At 40.5% G+C, this 13203-nt stretch overlaps 1 protein-coding gene across 1 annotated transcript; it reads left to right on the top strand.

Moving 5' to 3' along the window:
- The first annotated feature begins 5601 nt into the window (after nucleotides 1-5601).
- On the top strand, nucleotides 5602-13069 carry FGB (fibrinogen beta chain). The gene is made up of 8 exons (XM_009815809.2): nucleotides 5602-5676; nucleotides 7260-7463; nucleotides 8733-8916; nucleotides 9506-9733; nucleotides 10343-10456; nucleotides 11020-11142; nucleotides 11328-11613; nucleotides 12520-13069. The coding sequence occupies exons 1-8, from the start codon at nucleotides 5602-5604 to the stop codon at nucleotides 12746-12748; spliced, it is 1443 nt and encodes a 480-aa protein (XP_009814111.1). The 3' UTR covers nucleotides 12749-13069.
- Nucleotides 13070-13203: the final 134 nt, after the last annotated feature.

Genomic DNA, 13203 nt, shown 5'->3' with positions numbered 1-13203 from the left:
GCGGCGGGAGGGCTGCAGTGGCGGGTACCGACCAGAAGAGCGCAATATTCAGCTTTCTGAAAGGCACCTGCTGTTTCACTAAACCTGCCCCGGAGTGATGAGGGAGTAGGTGACGTCTACGCGATGGTTCCCACGCTGAGGGACTGAATACGTTCCGGTCCGCCTGGTTGTGTAGAAATCCTTGGCCTTTGCCGTTCTTTTGGGTTGTGCAGCTGCAGCTTTTAAGTGTTGTTTTCTTCGTGGGTTCTCAAGGATAAAGCCTGTCCAGGGAACCACACAAAATGAGGCAGATGTGGAAAAATAGTCCCAGGACTGAAATGCAACCTCTAAACAAGAGAAAACAGTGTGATACGGGATGCTAACCGTGACACCTGCTAACTGCCTTCTGGAAAAAGTATCTTTAGCTTAGGTCCACAGGACCTCCTTTCCACGAAGACTGAAGTTGTGCGTGAGCGAGCTGGCAAGCCCTCCGTCTCACGGCAAGGCGCGCGTTGCGAAAGGGCAGAGGCTGTGGTTCTTTCCGAAATGTATCCTGATGCTCCAGCAGATTTTTCACTTGCCTTCATAAGCAGAATAACCAAACGCATATGTGCAAATTGCAAATACGCACCTAGTTTCTTCACACACACTCATCTGCTCTTAAATTCAGGAAGTCTTGTCCTCCAGAGTTAAAGATGGTATTTGGCAAGCACATCTTTTGCAGCCCCGCCACCACATTACTCTTCTTTACAGAATCACAGAATCACTAAGGTTGGAAAAGACCTGTAAGATCTTCAAGTCCAACCATTACAAAAAAACAAAACAAAACAAAACAAAAAACCCACACCACCACAAACAAAAAAAACCCAAAACACCCACACCACACAGCACCATGCCCATCAAGCCACGTCCCACAATGCCACATCCACACGCTCCTTGAACGCCTCCAGGGAGGGTGACTCCACCACCTCCCTGGGCAGTCTATTCCACTGTGTTACCACTCTTTCAGTAAAGAAATTTTTCCTAATATCCAGTCTGAATCTCCCCTGGCACAACTTGAGGCCGTTTCCTCTTGTCCTGTCACTCGTCACTTGGGAGAAGAGGCCAACACCCACCTCTCTGCAACCCCCTTTCAGGTAGTTGTAGAGAGCTATGAGGTGTCCCCTCAGCCTCCTCTTCTCCAGGCTAAACAACCCCAGAACCCTTTCTACGTCTGTCTGTGCGCAAACTGATTTGGGCTAAAAATAATCCAGTGCAACATCTGTTGATTCAACCCTGTCGTCTTTATTAGCCACAGGATGGCATTGATGATCTTGCAGGTCTTTTCCAACCTTAGTGATTCAGTGATTAGCCTGGGATTATTTCTGGCACACAAATTGCCTGCTTGACATAATGACCGTCTCTTCTCTTTTCCAGAGCTGATGGATCATTTCTGGTGGCTGCACTGGTGGTTTATATTTAGTTATTTGAGATTCGGTGATAGCCAGAAATGTGCTCCAAGTGGCTTCAAACCCCAGTTCCTGGTCTGGGGTTGAGGTGGGGGTGAGATGTCCATTACGTTGTGCCACCCACGGCAGAGGAGCATTGCCAGCTCGGTTTCAAGCCAAGCCAGCCAGGTTTCGTGTTTAACACGAGGACCTATTTCGGTAGTCCCACCGGTGATGCTGGGGATCCCCATTGGATTTCAGAGCCTCCAGTAAAGGTCAGCACAGCACCTCGAGGAGGGGGAGCATCATCTGTCCTTGCTTAAATCGCAACCTAGAGTGCAAACTCCATGGGGCAGTGTGTCAAAATGTGGCAAGTCTGTTGCGTCCTCCTGGGCTGGTAAGGTTAGATTGAAGATACACAAGGTTTAAAAGGAGATATTGGGAGCAAGGGATTTCAAACAGGGGTTTTTTTAAGTTTACACACAGAGTAATGTGTGCCTGGTGACTGGTTGGTTGACTGATTGGTGGATTTGATGTGTTGAAATGGTTTAAGGGCTAATCTCTGGCAACATATAAAGTATCGTGGTACAGTTGTTTCCTTTCTATTGTCTGTTGAAAGAAATCACACTTCTTTTTACTGCCTTTTTAAAGGAAAGCAAATTTGAAATACAGATGCTTGTAGCAGTCCAAGAAAAAAACCTCCGTTTATATTTTGTAAGAAAACTTCAATCATATGTGCTGTTTTTTACTATTATTATTAGTGTTCACCCTGGCCCTGTAGTTGTTCTCATTTTTTTACAAGTAAACATTCCCCTCAGAAATTTATTATCTCTGCTTATTTCCTGGTGTCCTTGTAATGCTTTAGAAAACCAGAGGACAAATTAATCTCTGTAATGATTTCATTTTTTCTAGAAGATTTAGTGTAAGGTGAAATTTAGTCCCACAACTTCAATAAATCATGTCAGCAATATTAATTAGAATATGCACTTTATTAATATTTTTGTTATATGCAGCTACTTGATGTCTCCTTGCATGTCACCTACATCTGCAATTCTGGAAATAACAAGCTATGTAATTTTTTATAAATCACTATTTAGAAGAAGATGACTAGTAGTTTGCATGTGCTTTTGGTGCTGTTTTAACGTCAAAGTGACAGCTCCACTCATTAATGATAGCATTAATTCTCATTTACAAGAAACCTTTGAAGTAATATTTGTTGCTGGTAAAAGCAAAAAATGAGGATGTTCGTCCCACCAGAGATGACCATTTAAGTTTACAGTTTTCTTTTCATAGTATGACACTATTACAACACTAGTTGTTTAAAAGGACATTTCTAAATCAAGTGCTATTTTTATATTTAATTTCGTAAACACTGTAGCTCATCATGGCCCAAGAAGGTTCTGTTCCCCCATCCCAAGACCGCCTTGGGGGGCACATTCCGCTCTGAAGTGCCGTGATCCAGCGACCGTGACTTGCCCAATGGGGTTTTGTGTAAAGAGGGTTGCACCACTGGCAGACACGTCGGCAGGACAAACACGGGGGCAGTAAGCAAATAGTCATTCCTAAAAACACATGCATACATCTCTGCCAGTAAGTGCCTTTTCAGTACAAAAGTACTGTACAAAGGGATGTCCTGGAACACCATCAGGTCCATGTTGTATTATTACAGTTCCTAATAGCAGGTGTGTTGTGGTAACATTACCACGTTAAGTCCGGGAACAGCTTCTCATTAACCATGTGAGTTGGAGGAGGGAATATGAAGGAAAAAAGATTAGTTGTCCTGTTTTGAAGAGAAAGCCTCTTTGATATAATTTTTAGAAGAAATTTAAGCCATGGTTTTGGTTATTCACAAGGCTTCATTGAATCCTTAGAAAGCGTCAGCCTAACTGTAATTGTTGCAAGCAAGCATGAGAGAAAAATCACATCTCATAACCAGCATGCTAACTAATGTAGATTAAGTTCTGCTGCAAAATGTTTTTCTATATATGCGTATGTTTGCCAGTATAGAGTGCTCTGTATGAGGTTCCAGATTTGGACTGGTTTCTTGCTGATAAGACTCTCCAGGCAAAACCTTTGCAGCGTAGACAAGGCCTCCGCTTACCAGATGAGCGGTCGCACGATCCCCATCCTGGGGCATCTGCTCATTTGACACAAAGCTGCAAACCCGCTGTGGTATGACATGCATGTATCGTTCATGGTAAATCCCCAGGGAGACACAACCACCCAACTCTCTTGGGGAAGTACTGGAGCTGGGAGGGTCAAAGGCTGAGTTTCAAAGGGGAAATCCCATCTGAAGGGAGATGAAGCCTGGAGGTTTCCCGTGCTGGGACTCTGCAGCAGGCTTGGGGGGTCCTGTGCCAACCCCCGTCATCCGGTCCCCGACACCCTCTGCACGGACACAGCCATGTTTCTTCATAAGGGGGTGAAGAGCACTTAACGCGTGAAGAGGGACACCGTAAGTTACTGCAGAACATGGTGATGGTTTCAGAATGGATTTAGGACAAATACCGTACCATAAGATTTGTTTGGACTGAGCCAGGGTAATTTAAGAGTAAGTTTCTAGCTCAGGACTGGTGAGACCTTGTTGTGTTTCCACTGTACCATGAGGTACCCCCAAGCCCTGGGCAAGGCTTCAGCATCACTATGTCCCTTCCTTATACATAAGATGAGGGTGTCTGAACTTCCCTCAGAGGTACATGGGGGTAAAACTGTATTTAAGGTTAGATGTCCGGAATCAGTGATAGTATCTTGGCTAGCATATTTAAGTGGACATAACATGTTAACGGTGTCAGTTTTGGCCTCAGGCAGATTTCTTTAATGCCTGTAGGGAGAAATTTGTGTTCTTCCAAATCTAATAGTAGAGGTGATATCCTCATGCAAGGGTTCAAATTCAGTGGAGTAACAGCTCCTTGAGCCATGGCTGATTTTAGTCCAAGCTGTTTAATAATTAAACCAGCCAGGTTAAACAGTTTTCATATTTTGGGAATCTCCATTTAGTTTACAAGAACTCTGACAACAGCACGAATACAGGAAAAAGGCCTAAATCAAGCAATTTTAGCTGTTCTCATCTCTGTTTATCACAAAATGTCCCGCTCCATCAAGTTGGTCTTTGAAATGGGACCTCAGCCCATGGTTTGTATGTCTTCATGTCTTCAGACGTTGATATGAATGACTTTAGAAAAGTGTGCTGGCCCTCACTCAGCACATTTTATTTAATTCAGTATATTATGAGCATTTATAATGCACAAGAAAATCACAGGATATTCAGACACCTAAATGTTGAAACTCTGCTAATATGAGAGTAGTGATACGCCATATTCTTATACAGCATCAGAAAACATGTTTGAGTATTCCACTATGATTACAAATAACTTCATGCTGTGTTCTTTTAAAAAATTATTAAAAATATTTAAATAATGTTTATGACATATCATTTTTTATTAAAAAAGGAAAACAGCAAATTAATATGTAAAATGTAATTATTTTAATTCATTTGCAATGTCCTATTTCTAAAGTAATGGAATAACATTGTTTTGCGCTCACAATATTAACCTGATCTTTAATTAGAGCTAAACAATGTTTTCACACAAAATTATTAATTTAATGAACATAATATACTCTTTTTTTATCTTGTACTTAAAGAGACTCAGAGGCTTGCATACCTATCCAGGCACCATCAGAACTATTTAGAACAATGTAACCATCTGTATGACGTGAGTTTAATTCAAATTTAATATGATATTTCTGAAACATTCAAATTTTCAGCAGAGAGGAAAAAAAGGAGATGTCACAGACTGTGACATCTGACCATGTTTCTTTTCTTTGGATGTTCACCTTTTCAGCTGTTTTAAAAGGCTTGTGATTTTTGAGAAAATGGTAACGTTGTGTAATCTGAGCAGGAGGTACGTTTAAGGATTTAAACATTTATTTGATGCCAGCATCAACAGAGGTCTCTGGGACATGTAGATAAGAGTTGTCCAGAGAAATTGCTCAACAACAAATGTATTCAGGTGTTCAGTGAAGAGAAAGGTTGAATATTAACAGAGATACCGTGATTGCTCAGAAGTGTTGGTCCTATCACTGCCAAGCTGGGAAATGAGGGTTGCTGCCTGAATATATAGGAACAGAGAGGACCTCTCCCTGTCAGAGCTGCTGGTGGGAGAAGGTCACTGAGCTGCTCAAGCAAGCCCGCACCATGAAACTACTCCTGCTCTTCCTGCTCTGTGTTTCCTCCGTTAAATCCCAGGCCTCTACTGACTATGACGAGGAGGTTGTAATACTGATCATAATTAATAATAATAACAAGAGTAAAAATGATTAATTTTATTTAATTGCATGCATGACTTACTCAGCTTATGTGAGTTAGCTAAGGTAGAAGCTGTGGGGAAAAATGATCCAGTGCACGTTCTTTTTCCGCTTGAATTGTTCAAAGAAATAACATTTCTATTATTTCTTCGTGTATATGTAACTGCACAAAAGTTATTTTCTAGTTGTGGATATATTTTCTTCCTATTTCTTTTCTTTCTCTGTAGGGAGTGAAGAATATATGATGGTAAGATTAGTTGTTTAGCTGAATTTATTTAAGGATACTAATTTAGCAATGTTGACATATGATGTTGAAGACAATTAATTTGTCAGGTGCAAAAAAGTAGAAATATGTAATTAATCATGTCCTGTCTCAAAGACAGTAAAACTTTTTCTATGGATTCAGTAGACATTGAAAAAAAAAATTGACTGCCGGATCATATAGCTTTACATTTGAAATGGAGAGGTAAAAATTGTTAAACAAAAAGGCAAATGTGGATCAATCTAAAATAACAGTTTAACCTATATTTAGTTTTGTTTAAGTAAAATATTTTAATGGGAAATACAATTTAGGATCTCAGTACATTTTTCGTATTTTGAAAATCCCTGCATAAATGAAATAGGTCAGGGTGATCAGAAATGAGATTTTTTTCTGTTATACAATCTAAGCATTTGTGTCTGTACATTGACTCTGATAAGACTACTGTGCTAAATCATTTTCAGCGATTTTGTGATTTGTGTGCTGCCTACTTTTGAAACTACTTGAAGCCTCTGATCCCGAATCCTTACAAATGTTTGTTAATTGTATCTAAGTCTGAGTGGGATTGGAGCTGGTCGAAGATTTTGATCCAGTTTTTCAAACAACAATTAGTTCAAATGGTTTAGTTTCAACAGCTGCTTAGAACAAAGCCTGTTTTCCTTGCTCGGCCTCTTGGACTTTCTCATTTCTGGCAGTGGTGGGGAATGTATGCATCAGAGGGAGCTCTAAAAAGCTGCCCTGAGTGATGGTATTGAATGGTTTTCCCAGTTCCATCAGTTAATAGCTGGCTTGTGCCCTGAGACCTGATGATGTATTTGACTGTGGCCTGATTTTCTGAGACCTTACACATTTTCCTGTAGCCCAATGAAAAACTGGGACACTGATAATGTGATGATGAATATTCTTCTTAGCCCCAAGAACGTCTACTTACTTTTTTTTATATCCTACTACTTCAGGTTTCATGGTGCTTAGTGGCTCTGGACTATACAAACTTTATTCCTTGGTCAGAATGAACTATTGAAATATTGTTTTGCTTTGGTTTGAAGGCTTTTTAGTTTGTCTATATCTAAGTGGAGGGAGTGTGACTAGTCTTACAAGGGAGGGCATAGCAATGACTTTTACATAATGTCAGTACAATATTTCCATTATTGCTTTTTTCATTCCATTCCATGGTTTTCTTTGCTGTTTAAAATACTAAAGAGTGCTGAACAGATGCCTCCACCCTGTGCATAACATTTTACAATAGCAATCCCAGACTGAGCGAGTTTCCTCTCCCTCTGGCTTTGCAGGACGAGGGCCCTCAGCTCGGGGTTCGAGGCCACCGGCCCCTGGACAAAAGGCGGGAAGCGGCCCCCACGCTCCGACCCGTGGCACCTCCCATCAGCGGACTCGGATACCAGCCCCGGCCCCCAAAGCGGGTGAAGCCCGGCGACAAGAAAGAACGTATCATCTACCCCGACGCTGGTGGCTGCAAGCATCCTCTAGAGGAGCTGGTGGGTGTCTGCCGGTTGATGCAGCTGATAACAGACTGTCCTCTTCTTCTAGTGTGCCCAGCTCGGACTTTTCTTCACCAAATGAGGGACGGTCATTCATTTAAAGCAGCCCAACTTTGCATCTTTTTGCTTGAGCTTGGTAGGACTGCATTCAGAAGAGTAACGCCACAGGGGCCGTGGGATTAGTCACAGTCAGACAGCCTACAGCGAAGATGGGGCGATGAGGTTTGAACCGTACATGAGGAAAGGATGTATCTGGGGGTTAGTCTGCGCTTTCCCCATTGCTTTGCATAGGTAACTATTAAGAAGGACGGAAAAAAGCTCTGCAGAAGAACTGGCTTGAATTTCAGATAATATCATGGAAACCTTGGGACCAAAAAAAGTTACCTCCCATGTCTTTCTCAAAATTTGTTTCAAACTGCAATTATAGTCCACCCTCAGCCACTGCCCCAACTCTTAAGGAAGAGCCTGCAGGCACGCTGAGATCCAGCATCCTCCTTGCTGCCTTGCAGTAGTCTATCACACTGTCCCTGCTGTGCTCTCTGCCAGAAAATGCAAGCTGTAACAGCGCCGAGAGGCATCTTAGTGTCTGACAGCAAATTTTGAGTGTGGAGGTTTCCCACAAATGAAGTCTGTTAAAGCTTAATGAATCCGTGATTGTGGTAGACTCCCACTGCTGCCTGTGTATTTTGGTTCCCACGGGGCTTCAGAATTTCCCACCTCTTTTTAAAACCCTGTTGTCCTTGACGGTGCAGCGCTTGTTGCAGAAACAATGGTGCTCACCTTCTTGAGATGATAATTTTTTAATGAACCATATGGCCATTTCACGTGAAATACATATAACAAGGTGTAGAGAACACGGCTGATTCCCTGCGGCTAGTGAAAGAGGAAAGGGGTAGATATAAACATGCAGAGGCACCCGGTAGTTCCTGACAGGCTTTAATCATAGTTCAGGTGGCTTAACACCATGAACATTTAACAGCGCAGAAAAGTGTAAAGCAGACAGTGGACCAAAAAAGTGTGAAGAGAGAGGGCTTTTCCCAAGAGCTTCAACAAAAGAGTCCTCCTGGGGCACTCAGGGCTCCTTCCTGCTCTTCAGACTGCAGCTTCTTTGTAGAAGTTGAATGTCTTGAGTTCTTATCTAGATGCTTAAATATCTGGTCTCACATTACTAACTATTCAGTGTGTTCAAAGGTATGGTTATTTACTGATGGGATTAGAAACTTTTGATCTTGACTTTTATTCATGGGCCTTTTTATTTTTTTTAAGGGAGTGCTGTGTCCAACTGGATGTGAGCTGCAAACTACACTGGTAAAACAGGAAAAAAATGTGAAATCAGTTGTTCGTGATCTAAAGGACAAAGTGAGCAAACTGTCTGAAACCTCTACAACTTTCTATGAATATGTGACTGTTCTAGACGATAAATTGGTAAAGAGGCAAAAACAAAGAAAAGGTACGCTATTTCTATGAATTATTAGTGTAAACGGTATTGCAGTTCTATTGGCATTGTTACTGTTACTTGTTAATGGGACCTTTTAAACAAAATTAAAAATACAGTGGAATATCTAGCAAAGTAGGGTTCCATGACCATGTCTTCTTAAATCTTTGAAAAAATCCTTAGAGAGAGGCAAAGGAATGCATTGCATACTAAGGCAAGGTTCATATGAGGCCCCTAAACATAAGGGTCATGTGTTCCGTCCTTACCTGCTTTCCTATGTCCATCCAATCCCTTTATGCCCAGCTCCTGGCTTGGCACCATGGCTCCCTGGAAAGAAGCTAATTATACTTTTTTGGCAGAATATAGCACCACTGATAAATCTACTAGCTAGCAAAGAAGTAACAATACACATGTACCACTTTCCTGAGAATCTCTGTATAGTTTTTGCACATTGTGGAAAAATATGCAAAGGAAATGCATATCCTTCCTCCCTGCTAAGGAAAGAAGTGGCTTCTCAAATTGTGCTTACACATTGCTTTTCATTATTTCATAACTGGAAAACAAGTTGAAAACTAATCTGGTTTTCATCTCTTTGCTTTTCTAGACAACGATGATATACTTTCTCAGTACAACACAGAAGTGGAATTGCATTATAGTTACATAAAGGATAATCTGGACAATAACATCCCCTCTAGCCTCAGGGTCCTCCGTGCAGTTGTGGATTCTTTACACAAAAAGATACAGAAACTGGAAAATGCCATTGCAACCCAGGTGGACTACTGCCGCTCCCCATGTGTTGTTTCCTGTAATATTCCAGTGGTTTCAGGCAAAGGTACTCATTTACCTGTAACAACATCTCTTCTCCCATTTATATCACTGTGCAAACTGATAGATGCATCATTTGATTTGTGTGAACGTTCCTCTGAAACCTGTGTCATTGATTAGGATAGCAGAAAAAATAGAAAGTGATCCTAAATGAAAAGTCTTTCATGGATGCCTATATTGATCAGACCAAAGATCCTCTTACCCAGCATCAGTCTTCATTATTGGCCAGTAGTATTTTAAAGAAATATGCGCTTCAGGGTCTCTGTAACGTGGAGGTGATACCTTTGCAACTATCATACCTGTACGCTTGATTTTTTTCAATCAAGAAAGGTTTTTCTTTCACAAGCTTGTCTAATTCAAAAACTCATTGAGAAGTATACAGTCTTCCATCACTCAGGTTGAACTTTTAGACATTCTATTTGGAAAAGTAGAACAATGCAGGTACGCTGTTCTTTCTTCCCTGATTCTTTCACATGATGTATGACAGAAATCAAAATGAAAGTAGAATTAGATATATCTTTAAAATTGTTCGCTTATAATCAGCAAACCCAAGGTTAAGAAGATTGTTGAAGTTCAGAGGTCTTTCAGTAACAGACTCTCTGGTTTATTCTTGCAGAATGTGAGGATATTATCAGAAAGGGAGGTGAGATATCCGAAATGTACCTCATCCAGCCAGATCCTTTCGCCAGACCGTACAGAGCATACTGTGACATGCAAACAGATAATGGAGGTTAGTGTGAAATAACTATGTTGTTAAAATATTAATTAATGTGGATGCTACAAAAAATTCATAATAGTAATTTGCATTTTATACAAACTAATATGGAGTTATAACTTTTGTAATTACTTGAGAATTAAGTTTGATTGACTTGTTCGGAAAAGTCTTGCTGGTCATCTTCAGATGCACAGTAGGACACTTCTATAATGAAAATGGAAATAAATTGTTGGGATGGGATTAGTAGATAAAAACATCTTACTATGATGAGAATGGACAATGTATGAGTGGGCAGGCAAGGAGGGCCTGGCTCATTTCTTGCCATGCTACTATGCACTAGACAAAAGACCAGGGCAGTCCTTCAAGTTCTGCTTTTTCCACCTTTCCTTATGAAGCAAGGCGCTACTCGAGTGTGAGTAAGAATGGCAAGGCTGAGCTTGTAAGCAGTGAAAACTCAGACCTGCTGGAAGGAAGCCATATGCTCCGCTCACCTTAAGATGAAGATAGAAGAGCTGTATCTTAACATTTCATGCTCCTTTCTCAATGGCAATTTAATCTAAATACTGTCGCTCCTGCAGGCTGGACTTTGATTCAGAACCGCCAGGATGGCAGTGTTAATTTCGGAAGAGTATGGGATCAATATAAAAAAGGATTTGGAAATGTTGCGAAGAGTGGAGGGAAGAACTACTGTGATACACCAGGTAAAACGCCGAGCATGAAAGATGAAGAACTCTTCTTACTGAAACTGTTTTCTCATATTTCTTGAAGCTCTTTGATTTTTTAAAATGAACTAATCCGCTTCGGCAGACCTATAGGCAAATCATAAAGTTGCCATGAAGTATATTGTCAAGTCTATTTCACAGAGCTCTCACTTGTTGCTTCTCAGGTGAATATTGGCTTGGAAATGACAAGATCAGTCAGCTTACCAAAATAGGGCCAACTGAAGTTTTAATTGAAATGGAGGACTGGAATGGTGATAAAGTATCAGCTCATTATGGAGGTTTCACCATACAGAATGAAGGAAACAAGTATCAGCTTTCAGTTAGTAACTACAAAGGCAATGCAGGCAACGCGCTAATGGAAGGAGCTTCACAGGTGCATGGAGAAAACAGGACGATGACAATTCACAATGGCATGTTCTTCAGTACTTATGACAGAGACAATGATGGATGGTACGTACTTACATTAGACATTTAAAATAAAAATAGACCTTAAAATAGAGCTGAATATAGACTGTTTCTCTAATTTGCTGTTAGTTTTCACAGCATTTCATAATATCTTAAAATATGTTTTATCCCTGCAAGTTACCAGCCAAATGTCCCTGCAGTTCCCCTGATGTAGCCAGGGGCAGGTAAAACTATGTATGAGGTTGGTGCTGCTCCACAGCCAAGTAAGAAGCGAGCACACTGAATTTTATTGATTCCGTGAATGATGTTACCATAGACAAATTGGCAAATCTGGATGCAATACATTCATTGTCAGAGACTGATAGTGGCAGTGCTGAGGACCACTGTCTTGCTTGAATAGGAATATTGGTACTCACTCCAGTAACACATAATTGGTCCTGAGGAAAGAGACAGGTAGCATGTCCTATTTGAAAAATAAAGTTCTGCCTGCTCAGAAGACAGGAGCTCAATTGTAAAGCACTTAATTTAGCACTGTATCTCTAAACTATATGCTATGTCTTTATCTTAATACCTGATTACATATTTTTGAATAAAGGAATTGTTTAGATTGGGGAAGATGTACAGTTCTCATTGGTTTATACCTTTAAATTGCATTGATATTGCAATTTTCATTATGAACTGCAAGTAATTGTAATTATAATCGGTAAACTAAAATGACTTCCCAAAGAGATGCAGCTAAAATTTGACTTGTTTTTCTTAGCTGCTTCACCTTCTAAGTGTACTGTGTAGCACACACTTGTCATGGTCGATCTTTTACAGTTACATCAGTAGAGGATTTTAAAAGTTTATCATGGTTTGAAAATTTCAGTACAGGGGCAGGTTTATCTACTCTGATGATCTGTTTGCTTACAGTTCATCTGTCACTCTTAACACTTTCTTTTCCCTCATCAGGTTAACTGCAGATCCAAGAAAACAGTGCTCCAAAGAAGATGGTGGTGGATGGTGGTACAACCGCTGCCACTCCGCCAACCCCAACGGCAGATACTATTGGGGAGGGACCTACAGCTGGGATATGGCAAAGCATGGTACAGATGATGGTGTTGTATGGATGAACTGGAAAGGATCGTGGTATTCCATGAAGAAGATGAGCATGAAAATCAGGCCATACTTTCCACATTAACCGTTATAAAAACGTACAGCATCAGGGATTTTCTTTTAATATTTGTAGATGGTTATCTTTTTAGGCATGGTAGTCAGGCTTGTCTTTACATATGAGAACCAAATACGTATGTACAAGCATATTGTGACGTGAAGTGAAAAGCTATGTCAGCTGTAAATCAAAATATGACCGATGAAAATAACTCACAGGTGTATTTTGTTCCATTTTTAATTTGTTCACAAGACAGAAGTAACTACTATAGAATAATGCTGATAAAAAAAAAGCAAAAACCCCAACTTGTTTCACTTGTTTGCAAAGGACTTCTATACCACATTTGAAGAGGGAGAGGATTATTTTAAAATTTTTTCTAAAAATTAAATAAAGCCTTGAAACTAAAGTTTTCTTCATATGATTCCTAAGTATTTATGTATTATCCAGGGAAAAGCAAACACATTCCACCAAATAAGGGATGGTCA

The sequence above is a fragment of the Gavia stellata genome, chromosome 5 (assembly GCF_030936135.1).
Source record: "Gavia stellata isolate bGavSte3 chromosome 5, bGavSte3.hap2, whole genome shotgun sequence".
Taxonomy (NCBI): Eukaryota; Metazoa; Chordata; class Aves; order Gaviiformes; family Gaviidae; genus Gavia; species Gavia stellata.
The sequence above is the reverse complement of the archived record's forward strand: the minus strand, read 5'-3'. Positions and strand labels throughout refer to the sequence as shown.

Bases quoted from the DNA above. Each gene is read 5' to 3' on its own strand.
- FGB (XM_009815809.2), top strand. From the start codon at position 5,602: ATGAAACTACTCCTGCTCTTCCTGCTCTGTGTTTCCTCCGTTAAATCC. The intron at 5,677-7,259 runs GTTGTAATACTG...CTGGCTTTGCAG, and splicing joins CTACTGACTATGACGAGGAG to GACGAGGGCCCTCAGCTCGG. The intron at 11,614-12,519 runs GTACGTACTTAC...TTCCCTCATCAG, and splicing joins GACAGAGACAATGATGGATG to GTTAACTGCAGATCCAAGAA.